General features: G+C 52.8%; 1 protein-coding gene across 24 annotated transcripts in view; it reads left to right on the top strand.

Annotated features, from left to right (window-relative positions):
• Positions 1-18,703, top strand: part of KIF1A (kinesin family member 1A) — an 89,554-nt gene that overhangs the window by 6,560 nt on the left and 64,291 nt on the right. For 23 of the 24 annotated variants that reach the window (XM_070787041.1, XM_070787043.1, XM_070787042.1 and 20 more), the window contains exon 2: positions 14,055-14,222. In XM_070787041.1, the coding sequence (XP_070643142.1) occupies positions 14,117-14,222 (106 nt within the window). In that variant the 5' untranslated portion in view covers positions 14,055-14,116. Of the gene's footprint in view, positions 1-2,793; positions 2,815-14,054; positions 14,223-18,703 lie in introns of those variants that run through there. The other variant, XM_070787037.1, reaches the window with a different exon arrangement.

Below are 18,703 nucleotides of genomic sequence, written 5' to 3'. Positions count from 1 at the left end.
ACATGACTGGCCAGTTGTGTTAGTCTGTCCAGGCTGCTGTAACAGAACAGCAGCACGGACTGGGGGCTTACAAACCGCAGAAGCTACTTTCTCACAGTTTTGAGGCTGGGAGTCCAGGATCAAGGCAGCAGCGCGGTCAGGGTCCAGCATGGCCAGGTTCTGGGGAGAGCCCTCTTCTGGGCTGCAGATGGCTGACTCTGTGTCTCCACAGGGCTGAGAGCAGAGACAGGAAGCAAGTCCCCTCGGAGCTTTCTAAAGGCACGAGGCTCCCAAGTGCCCCGCCTCCTAACGCTGTCACACTGGAGGGTAGGGTTTCGACATAGGACTTTTGGGGGACACAGGCATTCAGTCCATGACACCAGTTTTCTCAGCGCCCCTTTCTCTTCTCATCAGTCTGCAGAGCCTCCTTTATCTGATGTTAGAAGGCTGTGTGTGCCGGCCTGTTTCTGGTGTCCCTTCTGTTACAATTGTGGTGACTTACTTGTCCCAACCACCTGTGTTAATTACTTCAGTTTTATATTAAGTCTTGTTATCAGACATGCTCTCTACCTTCTGTGTTTCTTCAAGCTTGTTACTGGTATTGGTAGTATCTTACTATTTAGAAATTCTTAGAAGCAATCTGTCCAGTTTCACACACACACAAAAACCCACCTAATTTTGTTTGAAGTTACACCTGAATGTTTTGATTCATTTGGGTGAAAATACACATTTTTAAGATACTGAAATTTCTTTTTTAAGAACAGATTATGGTTCTTCATTTATTTAGATTTTCTGTACTATGTGATGTATCCTTTGTTGCATTTATTCCCATAGACGTACTTAGTACTTGCGGTTTTTCTTTAAATGGTACCTTAAAAGATACTTTTAAAACTCTTTGTCTGTAGTGCGTACCAACATGATTGGTTCCTAGCAATTTTGCTGACCCTTCCCACTGAATCAGATAATCTGTCTGTGGGCCCTCTTGATTTCTGTGGAGATAAGCAGATGGTCGGCATATAATGACAGTGTGTTTTACTCTAGTCCAGCCCATCTTTTGCCACTGTTATCCTGTCTTCCTGCCTTATCACTCGGGCAAGAACCTCTGCTACAATCTTACACAAAAGTGGTAACAGTAGGTATCCTGAACTCGTTCCTGAATTTAAAGAAAGTGTCCCCAATATTTCAGCGTTAAGTATGGTATTTGGGTAGATTTTTAGTAGATGCATATCATGAGATTGGCTTCCCCAGTGGCTCAGTGGTAAAGAACCCACCTGCCAATACAGAAGACCCAAGTTCAATCCCTGGGTCGGGAAGACCCCCTGGAGGAGGGCATGTCAACCCACTCCAGTATTCTTGCCTGGAGAATCCCTTGCACAGAGGAGCCTGGTGGGCTAAGTCCATGGGGTCGCATAGGCAGACACAACTGAAGCAACTTGGCACGCACACATTATAAGATTAAAGTTTTCTTTTATCCTCACATTGCCAAGAGTTTTATCGTAAATGGGTTTTGAAAATTCTTGCATGCTTCTTCAGTATCTATGAAGAACTTCACTTGACCTATTTTCCTCTTTAATCTGACATGTGGTGAATTTTATTAATAGCTATCCTAATGTTAAGCCATTATATCACCATACTGGTATTCCTGAAATAAACCTATCACATTATCATTTTTGTTTTCTGTTTGACTTTCTTGCTAGATTTTGAACTTTTGTATCTTATGTTCATCAGGGACATTGGTCTAAATCTTAATTTCTTAAATTTTCTGTGTCTCATTTGATACCAAGGTCGTTTTAGCCTCAGTGCATGAGTTAGGGATAGAATTTTTCTCCTTCTGTTTCCCGTCTTTTTCTTGTTCTCCTACACAGTTTGTATAAGATTGGAAATATCTGGGGTTTTTTTTTTTTGTATGTATGGTAGAACTCCCTTATAAAAGTATCTGAGTCTTCTGATTTTCTTTTGGTGGTTACAATTTTAAACTTTTGAATCTATGTCTTTAATGGTTATAGAAAAATTCCTACTGAATTTTTCTCCTAGTTATACATCATCTTCTCCTGCATCTTGGTGTGTGTAGTCATCTCCTGCGACTTGGCATGTGTGGAGTCGTTTTTAAAATTGAATTCGGGCCATTTCTACAGTGTGGAGCATCTGAGTTATGCTTTCTTCTGTGAAGAATGTGGGCTTTGTTTTGTCAGGCAGTTAAATTGTTTGAAGACTTATTTGACCCTTCAAGGCCTGATTTTCAGCTTTTCTAGAATTACTTTTGGGTAGATGTCACTCCAGGGATACTTAAGCCCAGAATAAACTTGATTTATTTGGGAATCTGGGCTGGGAGATTCTGGGATGGAGGGATCAAAAGAATTGTATTCTGACTGGTGGGAGCACAGATGTCTGCTGATTTTGAGCTTTGGGAATTATTCAGTCTTCTTTGCTTGGACCGCTTGCGCATGGACGTGGTCTACGCGTTCCCCTCGTGGCTCAGCGGTAATATATCTGCCTGCCAGTGCAGGAGATGCAGGTTCAATCCCTGGGTTGGAAAGATCCCCTGGAGAAGGAAATGGCAACCCTCTCCTGGGAAATCCCATGGACAGAGCAGCCTGGCAGCCTACAGTCCATGGGGTCGCAAAGAGTCAGACAGGACTGGCCGACTAAACACCAGCGGTAGTGAGACAAGTGAATCCCTAGAAGATTTCTGGAGCTCTGTTACCAAGTAATGCTTTCCTTTCCAGACTCTGAGCCACACATTCCAGCTGCTGCCACCCACCCAAACTCTGACCTTCATCTCCTCAACTCATCAAAGTCGCTGAGCTGTTCAAGCGCCCCCTGCCCGTGCCTGAGGTCTGTAAGTCGCCTCTGGGCAGATCTGGCGATGGTAGGGCTCATCCCCATGTGTTTCCCTGCCTTTCTGCCACGTCTAAAAACAGTGATTTGCATCTGCTGGGGCCAGTTTGCTAGTTGTTTACAGTGGGAGGCTGAGCGTGGTCCTGACAACTCCGCCATGGCTGGGTATGGAACTGCTGTCGGTTTTGCTGGTAGTATCTGCATGATCATTTACGACTGAGTTTATTTGTAACTCTGCAGTGGTTTTTTCTTTTGTGTGTTGGTTATTTGGATGTTGGGACTTCCCTGGTGGTTCTCTGGTTAAGACTTGACGCTTCCACTGCAGGAGGCGTTGGTTTGATTCCTGGTCGGTAAACTAAGATCTGGCATGTCTCGTGTCATGGCCAGAAACGTTTTTAAAAAAGAAGTTTATTTTAAAAAATTTCCTAACATATGTATTTTTAATGATCTTTTATTGATTTTTTTATTTTATTCTATTCAAATTACACGATCCATTTGATACAGAGTCCGCATGGTAAAACATTGTAAATGTTCCCTATGTTTTAGAAAAGAATGTTTCTCTAATTTTTGAGGGCAAGAGAGAGCACAGGTTTTCATCAGTTCATGATTGTTTTGTTGTTCGAATCGTCTCCGTGCTTGTTATTACCTGTCTGCATGGTCTGTCAGTGGTGAGAGGTGCATTAAACCTCCTGCCATGATGGATTACGAACTGTTCCATGTGGCATGGCCTCTAACCTTGGTTTTCTGGTTTCATCGTTTTGTCTCTTTGGGACCATTCTGGGTAATTTTCTTCCGGACATTTTCCAGTTCATTAATTCCCTGTTCAGCTCCATTTCATTTGCTGATTAATGTCAGCTAAACTCTGAAATTTAAAGGGTTACGTTTTAAGCTCTGCATGGTTCACCCCGTATTTTGCTGCATTCTTTCCCTCCCGCTATTGCTGTGAACACTTTACGTGCACTCACTGTGATCTGGATCTGACAGCGCAGCCTCTGAGATCCTTGAGGATCTAACGTTTTCTTTGCATTTTCCCCCTGACTCTAGTGGTGAAGTTCATCTCGGGTGTTGGGTGGTGTGCCACCGTGAGCACCCATGTAGCTGATCTTCGTCTCTGGGAATATTGGGGCACCTAGGGGAGGAAGCTCTTCTCAAGGGGGGTTTGTGTCTGCTTTTGTGAGATACTTTGGGTGCAAACATCTGAGACTACTGTGAGCTAACGTCTCAACCCTGGGCTTCCCTGATCACAGGGGCTTTGTGAATTTTAGACCCAAACCTGTGTGAGGTCAGGTCTGTGGCCTCAAATTCTCAGAAGCACTGGCTTTCTCACCACCAGGAGCTGAGGGCCATTCAGACCAATTCCCACGTCCCTCTGATGGCCAGTGGCTTTCCCCGAGTTCCAGAGGATCCAGATTTTTGTGACACTTGGTTCCACTTCTGACTACCTGTCTTTGAGGTCACGCCTCCCATCCCCCACTCAGCAGGTGAAACCCACTCCTCTGCCTTTCTGCTGCGTCTTCCTCCTGGGTGAGCTGGTGGAATGGGCTCCCCACGTTCGTTTCAGCTCCTTTCCTTTTTCCCCCTTTCCAGAATTCCCTTCTTTTATTCTGATGCTTGTTATATATCCCAAATTTAATGGTGATTTCTAATGGGAGGATATCTCATCCATCGTACTGCCAGATATGGGAGTCTTTCATTCACATTTCCCCCCATCAGTTTTGAAATAATAATCTTAATGAACAAAACCAATTTTTGTTTTCACGCACATGGCACTTGCCAACCAAGGTGAGCTAGCTTTCTGTCTCTCCCACTTTCCCTGAACCACTTGATAATTATTTTAAAAATAATTTTTAGGTTAAATATGAACATCATTTAGAAGAGTCAAATATACCTACAAGATTCATTTTGAAAATCAGCATTTTTGCTCTCTGTGCCCAACCACTTTCAACTCCCTTTAGCTGTTTTGTTGTTACTGTTGCTATTTAGCTCTGTATTTCTAAATAACGTGCTTATTCTGCTCATTTTTGGCTTGTTTTAGAAGTTATGTAAATAGAATTATATAGAATTTAGTGTTTGGTTCGTCATTTCTAATTTATCTTCATTTATCTTCTCTCCCTCCTGAAATGCCAGTGAAATAGCTGTTGTCGTTCAGTCATTAAGTCACGTCTGACTCTTTGTGACCCCATGGACTGCAGCACAGAAGGCTCCCCTGTCCTCCACCATCTCCTGAGTTTGCCCAGATTCATGTCCATCGAGTTGTTGATACGACCTAATCATCTTATCCTCTACCACCCCCTTCCCCTTTTGCCTTCAATCTTTCCCAGCATCAGAATCTTCCAGTGAGTCAGTTCCTCTCATCAGCTGCTGAAACACTGGAGCTTTAGCTTCAGTATGAGTCCTTCCAATGAATATTCAAGGTTGATTTCTTTTAGGATTGATTGGTTTGATCTCCTTGCAGTCCAAGGGACTCTCAAGGGTCTTCTCCAGCACCACAATTCAAAAGCATCAATTCTTTGGTGCTCAGCCTTCTTTATGGTTGGTTCAGCTCTCACATCTGTACATGACTACTGGAAAAAACCATAGCTTTGGCTACACAGAACTTTGTCAGCAAAGGGATGTCTCTGCTTTTTAATTCACTGTCTGGAGGTAAAGTAGGAAGGACTATGGACGGAGGTTAGCAACATTGTATAAGAGGCAGAGACCAAAACTATCCCAAAGAAAAAGAAATGTAAGAAGGCAAAATGTTGTTTGTGGAGGCCTTACAAATAGTTGAGAAAAGAAGAGAAGCAAATGCAAAGGAGAAAAGGGAAAGATATACCCAACTGAATGAAGAGTTCCAGAGAATAGCAAGGAGAGATAAGAAAGCCTTCTTAAGTGAACAATGCAAAAAAAAAAAAAAAAAGAGGAAAACAATAGAATGGGAAAAACTATAGTAGACCTCTTCAAGAAAATTGGAGATACCAAAGGAACATTTCATGCAAAGATGGGCTTGATAAAGGACAGAAATGGTATGGACCTAACAGAAGCAGAAGATATTAAGAAGAGGTGGCAAGAATACACAGAAGAACTGTACAAAAAAGATCCTCACGACCAAAATAACCACGATGGTGTGATCACTCACCTTGATTCAGACATCCTGGAGTGTAAGTCAAGTGGGCCTTAGGAAGCATTACTACAAACAAAGCTAGTGGAGGTGATGAAATTCCAGCTGAGCTATTTCAAATCCTAAAACATGATGCTCTTAAAGTGCTGCACTCAATATGCCAGCAAATATGGAAAACTCAGCAATGGCCACGGGACTGGAAAAGGTCAGTTTTCATTCCAATTTCAAAGAAAGGCAATGCCAAAGAATATTCAAACTACTGCACAATTGTGCTCATTTCATATGCTAGCAAGGTAATGCTCAAAATCCTTCAAGCTAGGCTTCAACAGTTCTTGAACTGAGAAATTCCAGATGTACAAGCTAGATTTAGAAAAGGCAGAGGAGCCAGTGATCAAATGACCAATATCTGATGGTTCATAGAAAAAGCAAGGGAATTTTAGGAAAACATCTATTTCTGCTTTATTGACTACACTAAAGTCTTTGACTGTGTGGAGCACAACAAATTTGGAAAATTCTTAAAGAGATGGATACCTGACCACCTTACCTGGCACCCCACTCCAGTACTCTTGCCTGGAAAATCCCATGGACGGAGGAGCCTGGTAGGCTGCAGTCCATGGGGTCGCTAAGAGTCGGACACGACTGAGCGACTTCACTTTCACTTTTCTCTTTCATGCATTGGAGAAGGAAATGGCAACCCACTCCAGTGTTCTTGCCTGGAGAATCCCAGGGACGGCGGAGCCTGGTGGGCTGCCGTCTATGGGGTCGCACAGAGTCGGACACGACTGAAGCGACTTAGCATAGCATAGCATAGCATTACATGCCTCCTGAGAAACCTGTATGCAGGTCAAGAAGCAACAATTAGAACCAGTCACGGAACAATGGACTAGTTCTCAGCTGGGAAAGGAGTACATCAAGGCTGTATATTGTCACCTTGCTTATTTAATTTGTATGCAGAGTACATCACAGGAAATGCCAGGCTGAATGAATCACAAGCTGGAATCAAGATTGCCAGGAGAAACATCAACAACCTCAGATATGCAGATGACACCACTCTTATGGCAGAAAGTGAAGAGCAACTAAAGAGCCTCTTGATGAGGGTGGAAGAGGAGAGCGAAAAAGCTGGTTTAAAACTCAACATTCAAGAAACTAAGATCGTGGCATCTGATCTCATCACTTCATAGCAAATAGATGGAGAAAAAGTGGAAACAGTGACAGATTTTATTTTCTTGGGCTCCAAAATACCACTGAGCATGGTGACTGTAGCCACGAAATTAAAAGACACTTGCTGCTTGAAAGGAAAGCTGTAACCAACCTAGACAGCACATTGAAAAGCAGAGACGTTACTTTGCCGACAAAGGTCTGTCAAATCAAAGCTGTGGTTTCTCCAGTACTCATGTAGGGAGGTGAAAGTTGGACCATAAAGAAGGCTGAGCACTGAAGAATTGATGCTTCCTGATTGTGGTGCTGGACAAGACTCTGGACTGCAAAGAGAGCCAACCAGTCAATCCTAAAGAAAATCAACCCTGAATATCCATTGGAAGGACTGTTGCTGAAGCTGAAGCTCCAATCCTTTGGCCACCTGATGCGAAGAACTGACTCATTGGAAAAGACCCTGATGCTGGGAAAGATTGAGGGCAGGAGAAGAAGGGACGACAGAGGATGAGATGGTTGTGTGGCATCACCGACTTGATGGACATGGATTTGAGCAAGCTCCAGAAAACGGTGGAGGACAGGGAGGCCTGGCATGCTGCAGCCTGTGGGTCTCAAGGAGGTGGAACAATCCCACCTGTGGCTCTGCCCTGCTTGTACAGTCTGTGCCTGTCAGGGTTTTCAGATCAGGTCCTGGTGTGGTTGCTGAGGCCCCTTCTCCCAGGGGACCTGAACTCTGACCTCTGTCTCCTTGGCACCTGAGACCATGGGAGAACTCTCATTGATTTCCAGAGGCTTTCTGCTTGAGTTCGAAACTTCCGCCCTTTCCTGCCTTTGGAGTTTGGCAAGTGTCTTAAGGGGAGAACTGACCATTTGCTCCATTTAAGTCTCTGCTTCTTTCTCCTGGGATCTTGGCCTCTTAAGTGTTGTTTTTCTCAACCAAAAAGCTCTGCATGTTCTCCATCCCTCAGCAACGGCTCTCTGCCTGGGAAGACTCTGGACTCCCAGCCTTGTGCCTGTGACTGGAATGCAAAACGCTGGGGGAGAATGTGCTGGCGAAGTCGTCCCCTGCCCCACAGCAGCCCCATCCCTGGAATCTCCGCCCGCCAGTCTGCATGGCTTCTGTAGCTCTTGGATTCCTTCAAGCAGATTCAAAAACTGTGTGCAGCTCCTCCCACTGTGAACGCCGGGTGGGCGGGCCGGAGGCGGAGGAGGGAACCAGCGTCTTCCTCCAGCGTTCCCCGACCTGGACGCACAAGCCCTGCTTTGCTTTTCCTGTTTGATGTCTGTGCACGGGTCTCCCCCCAGGGCCATGAGCAGGGTCTCCGGTGTGTTCTTGTAAATGCTTTCCCAGACTAAGGTCTAGCTCTTTCTTTAGCCAGTTGTCTGATACTGACTTTATCCCATCGTGCGACGCTGCTTTCTCACTGTTGGATTTTGGGTTTGTCTGTGTGTGTGTCTGTGGCCCAGCTTCATTTTTCCCACTTTCCTCTCTCCTCACGACACCACTAGACTTTGGGAACTACTGCAGCTTTAGAGTAAATATGATAGCTGGTAGGGCGTGCTCCCCTCTTTCTTCTCTTTCAAAACTCTCTTCCAAACTCTTGCCAGATGTCACTGAAAATCCTGTTGGAATATTTTGCTTATTGGAATTGCACTGAATGAATATAGCTAAATCTGGGGAGAGCTGAAAATTTTGCATTATCAAATTGAACATCTGTTTCTAATTATCACCTGTTCGAGGACTTGGGATCACGTATTCAAAGGACCCAGCCTTTACGTCTCAGGCATAGGGCCTCTTGCTGAAGGTGCGTTAGAATCCTCATCCTGATTTGCATCCTCACTAGGAATTCACCAGCTGTTGTACTCTTCCCACTCCACCCAGAATGTCCTAAGACTTTTCTCAGTTTCAAAAGTGCAGAGATTTTCCCGCGTAAGGCAACATGCATTCTCAGAGAGGTACACCTTCCAGTCCACGCTGGATGGCCATCCATGGACATAAGCAGGTGAGAGTGTTGAGAAAACATCCGTGGTGTGTGGATGGAGGCGCGCAGGTGGCTGGAAGGGGCTGCGGGGTGGAGCTGGCTTGAGTCCAGCCCCTGAATTCGGCCCCCATCGCCTGGGCTTTTGCTCATGTCCTGAGCTTTCGGCCTTGGTTGTTGGCTGGCCTGGTACTTTCTCGTCTCCCTGTAGCCTTGGATGAGCTATGTCGCCTGAGAGGACAGTTCTGCTCCTGTCCAGCCTGTTCTGGGGAGTCCTGGGGCACCTGGGAGTTTGCAAGATTGACCCCAGCCCTGCCCATACCCTCCCCTGTCTGTACAGAGAGGGGCACCTGGGTCTCTGCAGCCCCTCCTGCTCTTGGTCCTGGGTCCGTGCACAGAGGCGCCCCCCACCCTGGAAGGGGGTCTTTTTGTCAGACTGTCCAGAGGGTGATGATTACAGGGGAGGCTGAAGCAGATCTTTTCAGAAGCAGAGGTGTCACAGACCCTCAGTGTGGGAGGGTCTGAAAGAGACCCCAGGCCTCTGCCCTACTTGGATGCCTCTGGTGACAGGAGGCTCAGGACTTAACGGGCATCAAGTTCATTTCAGACAGTAGTAGGGGAGACCCGGCAACTGAACGACTGAACAACAGCGAGGAGGAGGAGCCCCCAGAACTCCGAGCTGCCTGTTTCCTGGAGCTCCTGGCCGTTGCCATGACCAGTAGCTCGCTTTCCGTAGCCGGCCCCCTCCCCTTTCCCGGGAGCCCCTCCTCAGCCCCGAGTCCCCGATGGCATCAGCTGCTGCCCTGCAGCCCTGGGAAAGGAAAAGCTCCTACTTACTAGAAATTTGTATCAGCTTTCTATTTCATTCCTTCCATATGCCAGGCCTTGTGCTAAGTGATTTGTCTACATTTTAATAATGCATGAAAAATCATGCATTTTTTTCCCCATTAGGGAAGCTGTTCCCCATTTGGCTTATTCCAAGTGACTTGGCCACGGCCTCTCCCTGCAGCCCTGGGGAAGTCACTCTCCCTGGAGGTCTGGGACCCCAGAGTGGAATCACTTTGGGGTCAACCTCCTCAACCTGGTCATGGTGCAGTTGGGTAAAGCGAGGCCCAGGGGCTGAGTCACACAGCTGAGATAAAGGCAGGACTGGGACTGGCCCCAACCCCAGGCCTGCGCCGAATCACTGTGACATGATTCCACCCTGGGCGTGGCCTCGGGACTCGACCCCGGGATCTACGCGAGTTAGGACAGGCGGCATTGTGCAGACATCTGTCCTGTTGGTTAGGGCAGTCTACTCCACCCTTTTGGTTTGCTGAGTAAATCTCCTCCTTTCCTACTGGCTTGGAGATCACACAAAGTCGTGGCCGCCTGCGGGAGCCCAGGGGAGGGTGCGCACGGACAGCCTGCTGTGAATGCCCTTGCCCTGTTGGTGACTTAAAGGCCCGGCCACGTGGGGGTCGTTCTCACTTGCAGAGAGCCCAGCTGGTCACTGCCCGTCGCAGGTGAGGACGCTTGTGCTAGGTCTCACGCGGGCTGGCGGCTGGCCCCAAGCTGCCCGACCCTCTTCCTTCTGCGCTGCTGAGGCTGCCTGGGGGCAGCTCTGAGCACTGGCACCCGAGCACTAGCCTCTGGGCACTGGCCTCCTTCAGGGACTCCTGGGGCAGGGGCACTGTCGGGGCTCGAGGAGCTCGGAAAGAGGTGAAACAGCTCTGCAGAGGCCGAGCCTCGGGGCACACTTGGTTCCCGTGGATTTTGCCTTTCTGCCAGGCGGGGCTGAGGCTCTGTGTGCCCAGCGTCACGGGCTGGCCCCGTGCAAGTGACTGGGCTGCTGTCCACAGGGACACTCGGCCCCGTGTGCTGCTGCCTTGGAACCGGGGGTGATGCCTCACCACACCCCCTGTCTCCTGGCCTTTCAGGGCCCCAGGCCGCTCCCCTGACCATGCCGTGGAGGGGAGTGGGCCTCAGCTCGCATCCTGGACAGAGCTCACTTGTCCTTGATGGGCTCCAGGGCCCCCTGGGAAGGGGGGTGATGGGAGAAAGCAGGTGCCCTGTGTGCAGGCCCTGCCCTGCCCCAGCGCCCGCTCCTGGGAGTCGGGTGCACAGGTGGATGCCTGCGGGCCACCCTCCTAAAGGGGAAGGGTGGGGCATCAGGTGGGCCCCCCGCCACACACAGGCCTTGCTTCTGCCCGGGTCCCCGCCTCTTCAGCCTGGAGACCAAGCCCCTCCTGCCTGCCCTCCCCCCTCATCCGGGTCTCGGGTGCTGCTCCGTCTACTCACCTCCTGCCTGCGGGCGTCCAGCCCAGGGAGGGTCAGCCCTGTCGAGCTGGCACAGACCGAGATAGGAGCCTGCCCAGGGCCCACGTCCCCCGGAGGACTGCCTGCTCCGTGTGAGTGTGACCGCAAGTGGACATGACAGCCAGCTTCACATTCACACCTGGGGTGGTGGCCGACACTGGCCGTGTCCCCGCCCTTCTTCCTCAGGCGTTGGCCCCGAGCCGGGTCTCACCGTGGGTCTCCAAACCTCAGTTTCCTTTTTGGCTTTTCTCTTGTTTGTTCCTAAAATATTACCAAAGTGACACATTGTGGACGCGGCATCAAGCTCCGTGGGGGCTGGGGGGCTCTCCGTGAGAAGCAGCCCCGCCCGTGCCCCCGACCCTGGAGTCCCTGTGTCCTGGTCTGCCTGCTCCATTCAGCTCCCCCCGGGACAGTCAGCTTGTCTGCACCGCCGCACCATCAGCGACCCCTCGGCACTCGACACCTCTCTCCCGTCTTCCTGCCATGCTTCCTGTGTGTTGATTAGTGCAGTGTGTTGTTTACAACAGCGGGGCTGGTATAGTCTCTCCTGCTGCTCGAGTGCACTCTGCTTGTGTGTGTGTGTGTGTGTGTTTTAATATTTATTAATCTGCTGAGTCGGGTCTTGGATGCTACATGTGGATCTTCGTTTATCACGCGGATCTTTCGCTGGGGCTCACAGAGCCTCTGGCTGTGGTGCTCGGGCTTAGTTGCCACGTGGCCTGAGAGATCTTAGTTCTCTGACCAGGGATCAAAGCCTCATCCCCTGCGCTGGAAGGCGGACTCTTTCCCTCTGGACCATCAGGGAAGTGCCTAGAGTCTCCTTCTTGTAGAAGACGTTATCAGAAATGACCGACTGACGCCTGGGCTCATCACTGATCTCTGATCAAACCCTCGGAGGGACGCTTCTCTGCATGGGAGACCCTCCGGCCTTGCAGCGCTGTCTTGGCCCCGGGTGGGTCCCCTCCACTGCCCTCTGACTGGGGGTGTCCCCCTCCAGGCAGCCCCAGGGCCCTCCTGGGACCCCTTCACCGTCCTCTGGCTGGGACCCCACCCACGTCTTCCTCACGTGGAGCACAGGTTCCCGCCTCTTCCAGAGTCTTCCTGGGTCTCCCTTTCACCCTCCCCTGGCTGTGGTTTGCCTGAGGTCAGAGTTGTAGGCTGAATGTTGCTGCTGCCGCTCAGCAATCTGAAAGTGTTTCTTCCTCTGTGGTGCCCTTCTGAGGCTCCCTCCTCTGTGGCCTGCCTTTCTCTGTGGAATCTTCCCTTTAGCCCGCAACTCTTGAAAGTTCACCATTTGCTGTGGTTTATGACCTTTTATAGCAGGTGGGGTAGGTAGGCCTCTGAATTTGGAGACTCATGACTGGCAATGCTGGGAAGTTTTCTTGAATTATTTCTCTAATAGTTTCTTTTCATTGATCCTCAAATTCCATTTCTCTTTTCGTGTGGAAAATTACTTAATTGTATTTCCAAGCTTTTTATTTACTTTTAAAGGTTCTGTTTTCATATTCTTAATTTCCAAGACCTCTTTCTTACTCATTGAAAGTTCCTTTTAAAAATAGTATCCTTTACTTGCTCATGGATGAATAACTTTCTTTCCAAGAATATGAATTACAAAGCATTTAAAATTTGTGGCTCAGAAGGTAAAGAATCTGCCTGCAATGCAGGAGACCTGGGTTCCATCCCCAGGTCGTGACGATCCCCTGGAGGAGGAAATGGTAACCCACTCCAGTATTCTTGCCTGGGGGGCTGCAGTCCACGGAGAGGCAGACACGACTGACACTTTCCTGCTTCATCTCTTCCTACTGCGCTCCCGTCTTTGTTTTAGTCTCTGTGTATCTCGATAGAGGGTGTGATCCTGCTCAGTCTCCCCTGGCGGCCAGCACGCTAGCCCCGCAGCAGGAGCGGGAGGCTGGGGTCCCCCTTGCCAGCCATCTCGCTGGGTTCCTCACATCCACCTTCAGCTGGTCCTCAGAGCCCCAGGCTGCACAGAGCCTCAGTCTCCCTGAGGGTCCCCTCTGGCCTCCTGCCTGGTGGGGGCGGTGGGGTTGGGGTGGGGCGTGTCCTGGATGTTCACTGGTGGGGTGGGGGTCTCGGGGTCTTCATTACTCTGCTGAAGCTAACAGCTGCTGTCACAAAGTAGCACAGGCCGAGGGCTTAGACAACAGAAGTGTATTGTCTCCGAGTCTGGAGGCTGGGCGTCCCGGACCAAGGGGTCAGTCAGCAGGCTGGCTCCCTCTGAGGCTGTGGGCGAGGACGTTGGCTGCGGTCTCCTGCGCTGGCGGCTGCGGTCCCGGCACCCCGCACCACCAGCAAAGCCCTGCCTTTTGGTGGTTTTCGCCTGGTTCTCAGGTGGCCGACCCCCCTTTTCTTTGAGTGGTGCTCCCCCATGTGCACTTCACTAAGTCGCCTTGGGGAGGCCCACTCAGTCAGTGACCTCCAGAGGCACCCGGAGTCCTTCCGGGTCCTGGAGTGAATTAGCTGCTTCTTGTTAGGCTGCCGCTTTCTCAGGCTCCTCTCATCCCGTTGACTGTCTTTCCTAAAACTCAAGGCCTTTCTCGCCTGCAGCCGCCTGCTCTGTCCCTCCTCCTCCTGGACTGGTCATCTGAGTAGGTGTCACGGGGGCTGGACCAGAGAGGGTCCCATTGCCAGAAACGCCTGCTCCGCCTTTCTGGAAACCGTTTCTAACTCACGTCTCCCTTTTCCCCAAGGTGTCTCCCCTGCTCGCCGGGGCTCCCACCACTGCCAGGAGTGACCCACAGAGGCCGCAGAGATGGCCGGGGCCTCGGTGAAGGTGGCGGTGCGCGTCCGCCCCTTCAACTCCCGGGAGATGAGCCGCGAGTCCAAGTGCATCATCCAGATGTCGGGGAGCACCACCAGTGAGTACTGCGCGGCCCCGGGGCCCCCTCGGCCACAGGTGCACGGTTTCCTGGGGCTGCAGGAACAGAGGCCACAAATCGGGTGGCTTAAAAGCGCAGAAGTATGTTGTCTCGCAGTCGTAGGGGCCAGAGTTCAAACCCAAGGTGCTGACAGGGCGGGGCTCCGGGTGGCGGTGCCGGAGGAGGACTCTTCCTGCCTCTGGTGGCCTCCAACGACGGCCACGCCTGCACGCCCTCCCCCTGCTGCGTCCTGATGAAGCTTCTCCCCTGCGTGTCTGGGTCTTTGTTGGCCTCGTATGGACACTGACCGCTGGACTTAGGAGCAGCCCCAATCCAGTGTGACCTCATTTCAACAACACATACATCTTCAGAGACTCTGTTTCTCCCATTCCGAGGTTCAGGGGAGACGTGAATTTGTGGAGGGTACTTTTCAGCCCAGGACACAAGATTCTTGATTTCTCATCTCCCCGTTTCTCCACGCTCCCTGGGAGCGTGCTCCTGGGGAGAGGGGACGGGGCGCATGGTCCCCGGGAGAGAGGATGGGTGGCTTGCTCCCGGGGAGGGGGGATGGGCCGCATGCTCCCGGGGAGAGGGGACAGGGAGCATGATCCCACGGAGAGGAGACGGGGCGCGTGCTCCCGGGGAGAGGGGACAGAGTACGTGCTTCTGGGAAGCACTCAGCCCCACCCAGACTGAGAAGCAGGGTGTTGCTGCCACCTGGAGACCCCCCCGCCCCGACCCCTAGAGCAGGCATCTTTGCTTCTCACACTGGGGACCAGCAGGCTTGTTTGGGACCCCGGAAGTGGAACCAGTGTTTGGATCACCTCCTGCTGATCGGGAGCCCAGCCCCACGCCTGGTGTCAGGCGGAAATTTGGCGTCCTCCCCGCACTGTGTGGTTGGCGGGCTCAGAGGGCAGCTTGCACCTGGAGCTGCCGCCCGCAGCTCTGTGGTGGAACCTGCGCCCAGTGGTCCTCAGGTTGTAGGAGGAGCACGGGGAGCCCTGGGGTGGGGAGGTGGGCGGGGGACAACTTCTGTCGTCTACAGCCTTGGAGGGAGGGTCTGCCCCAGGGGAGGAGCACGCGGGGCGGATGCTGGCTGCCTCCCGGGGCTGTGAGGGCTGAGGATTTGGGCGTGGCTGGGGGTGTCCTGTCCTGGGGGTGTCCTGGGGTGCCACTGGGCTCTGTGGAAGGGGGTTCTGGGCTGGGGGTCTTTGCGGAAGCCCGGGGGCATGTTGCAGAGGCCTGTGAGGGGGCACTGTTGAGCATGGCACCCAGGTGCATCGGGGGCTCATAGTGACTCTCATGAATGGTGTTGTCTCTACCAGCTGCCCAGAAGCAGAGCTGAGGTGAGGGTTCGGGTGCCGAGAGCTTACCTGGGAGGTGGTCCTTGGTCTCACTGTCGGGGCACAGAAGCTGCGAAGGGGCGTTAGTGAGCAGGTGGCCACCGCAGGCAGCAGGAACAGGGCCCAGCTCGCTGGGGCCTGTTAAGCCCTGTTAATACAGGACGCACTTCTGGGCGTCCTCCCCGGGAAGCTGGGGTCTTGTCCAGCTACTGCCCCCATCCAGGCAGAGGGCCTGTCCAGGACCTGACTCTCTTATATCTCCAGCCTGGCCCCCATGTGGGTGGGGGTCTGTCCAGTCTGGCCCCCTTGAGGCTGGAGAAGATGTTACAGCAGGGACCCTATTTCTGTAAAGTCATAGGTTGCATTCTTAGGTTCCAGTGGACATGAATTTGGGGAGGACACTGTTCAACCCAGGCCAGTGCCTGTGGTGGGGAGGATGCCTTCAAGGCCAGGCCCTCCAGCCCCGCAAAGCCCCACAGGCCCTCACCCAGCCTGGCCTTCCTGCCTGCAAGGCTGGACCCTGGCTAGCTGGGCTTGCTGTGTGTTTCAGGGAATGGACTGCTGTTCTGGAAGGTCCATCGGGACCCCCCTGACAGCCTCCTCGGCCCACACAGACCCTGCTAGTTGCACAAAGGCCCTTGTTGACCAGCAGCTCGTGTGCATTCTCAACACCCAAGTCCTCAGAGAAATTGGCCCCACTTCCCATCACTATTCTAGAATGTTCTGGGCTCCAAATAGAATGAGGCTGGGCCTGGGAGCCCACAGAAGGGAACATGGGTGTGGCCAGGAGGCGGTGACACGGCTGTGGGCCTGTGTATTGGAGGAGTGGCTCGGACATGTGGTGTCAGAGGCGGGGCCCTGGTCAGCAACCCCAACATCAGGCCTGGGGAGCTGGACCGAGGCCCTCACTGCCCTGGGGTTGATGTTCCCATGGGAACAAGGGCCATGGCTGGCGGAGCCTCGGGAGGGCCTTGCTGGGGGTGTGGGGGCCTTGGGCAGGATGACTCCTCCTGCTACCCGGAGGGCCCTCCTGACACGAGCCCAGTGCTGAGAGAAAGTCACCCGGACCCCTGAAACTGATGTTTCTGTCTGCGTCTCAGTGAGGCCACTTTCTAAATCTCGCAGGTGGTGAGCAGTGGCCTGTCACTAAACTAGCCCCTCACTTGCTTGGGCATGCACACACACACACACACTCTCACACACATACACTCACACACACACCCTCTGTTTGCCCATTTCCGTGGTGTAAATACTGTCCCCATGTCGGTTCCAAGACCCCCAGGGTTTAGCCACAGATTCACAGAATTCCTCAGTGTTGAGCACACGCTCCTAGAAGGAGCGGAGGCTGCTCCTGGCATGTGAGGCCTTCGGACTCTGAGAAACCGACTCACCTTGGCTCAGCCCCTGCCCTGCTGTTCCCGCCCCACGGCGCCGTCTTTGTCCCCCGTGTGCCCGCAGCAGGGGCCGAGGTGCTAAGTCCCCGACAAGCCCAGGTCCTGGCCCCTCCTCAGAGCCTCAGGAGGAGACACGAGGCTACACAGGAAGCCCCTTCCCTCCACCAGGTCGCCTCGGTGCTGGCGGGTGGGTGCTGCCGTGGCCCCTGGCCCAGGGAGGTTACCCTGGTGAGGGCTCAGAGGCATCGGTGGAGAGCAGGCCTGGGCTGGACCCTGGGGAGGGCCGTCCCCTCTGGAGCCCAGGACCGTCTGTGATGGGGACACCACAGGACCCCGGGGTCAGAACAGTGTGGGGTCACAGTCACACCACGGACTCTGTGCCAGTGGGAGGGGCAGGTGTCAGCAGGTCCGGAGCCAGAGCAACTCTGCTCGCTGGTCTCCCTGGCAGGCTCTCCTTGAGGCCCACTCCCCACTCCCTGACCCTGGCAGCAGGCTGTCCCCTGCCCACTCGAGGTTCCTTGAGCATGTCTGTGCCCTGTCCCTAGGGGGGCCGGGGGTCCCAGTGCAGGCAGACACCCCAGCGCCCGGACGGCATCAGCACCAGGGGGACAGGGGTTGTGGTCGGCGAAGGAGAGGGGGCTGGGCGGGGTGGGGTGACAGGGTGGGCCGAGCTGGGGCGCTGGTGGGTGCCAGGGCCTGTGTGCGCTCGGTGGGGCACTGTGATTGTTGTTTCCACGGCGCTGGCATTATCTGTGCCGAGGTTCCGGCGGCCGCGTCCCCACGTCCAGCAGGAGCTGAAACCCAGGCAGCTAGGTCTCCTCTCAGCCTCGCTCCTCGAGGCAGCATGGATGACGTGACCCCCTTTCAGCTCCAAAGAAAGGGCTGTGATGGTCAGCCACCTGCTCCCTCCCACCAGCCTCCCCAGGGTGCCGAGCCATCACCTAGAACCCCTCAAACCTGGGGCCTGGGGCCCGGAGCCGGGTCAGCCATAGGGACCGGGCTTCTGGTTACACCTGGGCCGTGAGCAAGACCTTCTGGAGCGCATAGTGGGGGGCCTGCCTGCCGAGCTGGTCAAGGCCAGGGTGGCCAAGGTTGGGGTGCAGGTCTCAGTGTCCCAGGGCTCCAGAGCAGAGGGCTGCAGACAGGGCAGCTTAGACAATAGGTCCTGAGGCTGTTGAGTCCCAGATCAAGGAGTCACCGGCTGTGACATCAAGGTGTTCCTTCTGAGGGGGAGAAGCTACTCCCCATCTCTCTCACCTCTTTTTCTTGTTGATCAGTTGCTCAGTCGTGTCCGACTCTTTGCGACCCCATGGACTGCAGCACACCAGGCTTCCCCGTCCTTCACCATCTCCGAGTTTGCTCAGACTCACGTCCATCGAGTCGGTGATGCCATCCAACCATCTCAGCCTCTGTCGTCCCCTTCTTCTCCCACCTTCAATCTTTCCCAGCATCAGGGGCTTTACTAATGAGTCAGCTCTTTGCATCAGGTGGCCAAAGGATTGGAGCTTCAGCATCAGTCCTTCCAAGGAATATTCAGTGTTGATTTCCTTTAGGATTGACTGGCTTGATCTCCTTGGAGTCTGGGGACTCTCAAGAGTCTTGTCCAGCACCACAGGTCAAAAGCATCAGTTCTTTGGCACTCAGCCTTCATGGCTCTCGCCTCTAGCGGTTTCTGGAGATGCTGGTGTCTCCTGGCCTGGAGAAGCGCTGTCCTGGCCTCCACCTCCGTCTTCACACAGCCTTC

The sequence above is a fragment of the Bos indicus genome, chromosome 3 (genome assembly GCF_029378745.1).
Source record: "Bos indicus isolate NIAB-ARS_2022 breed Sahiwal x Tharparkar chromosome 3, NIAB-ARS_B.indTharparkar_mat_pri_1.0, whole genome shotgun sequence".
In the NCBI taxonomy this organism is placed as follows: domain Eukaryota; kingdom Metazoa; phylum Chordata; class Mammalia; order Artiodactyla; family Bovidae; genus Bos; species Bos indicus.
Note: the sequence above shows the minus strand (reverse complement) of the source record. Positions and strands in the feature narration are given on the sequence as shown.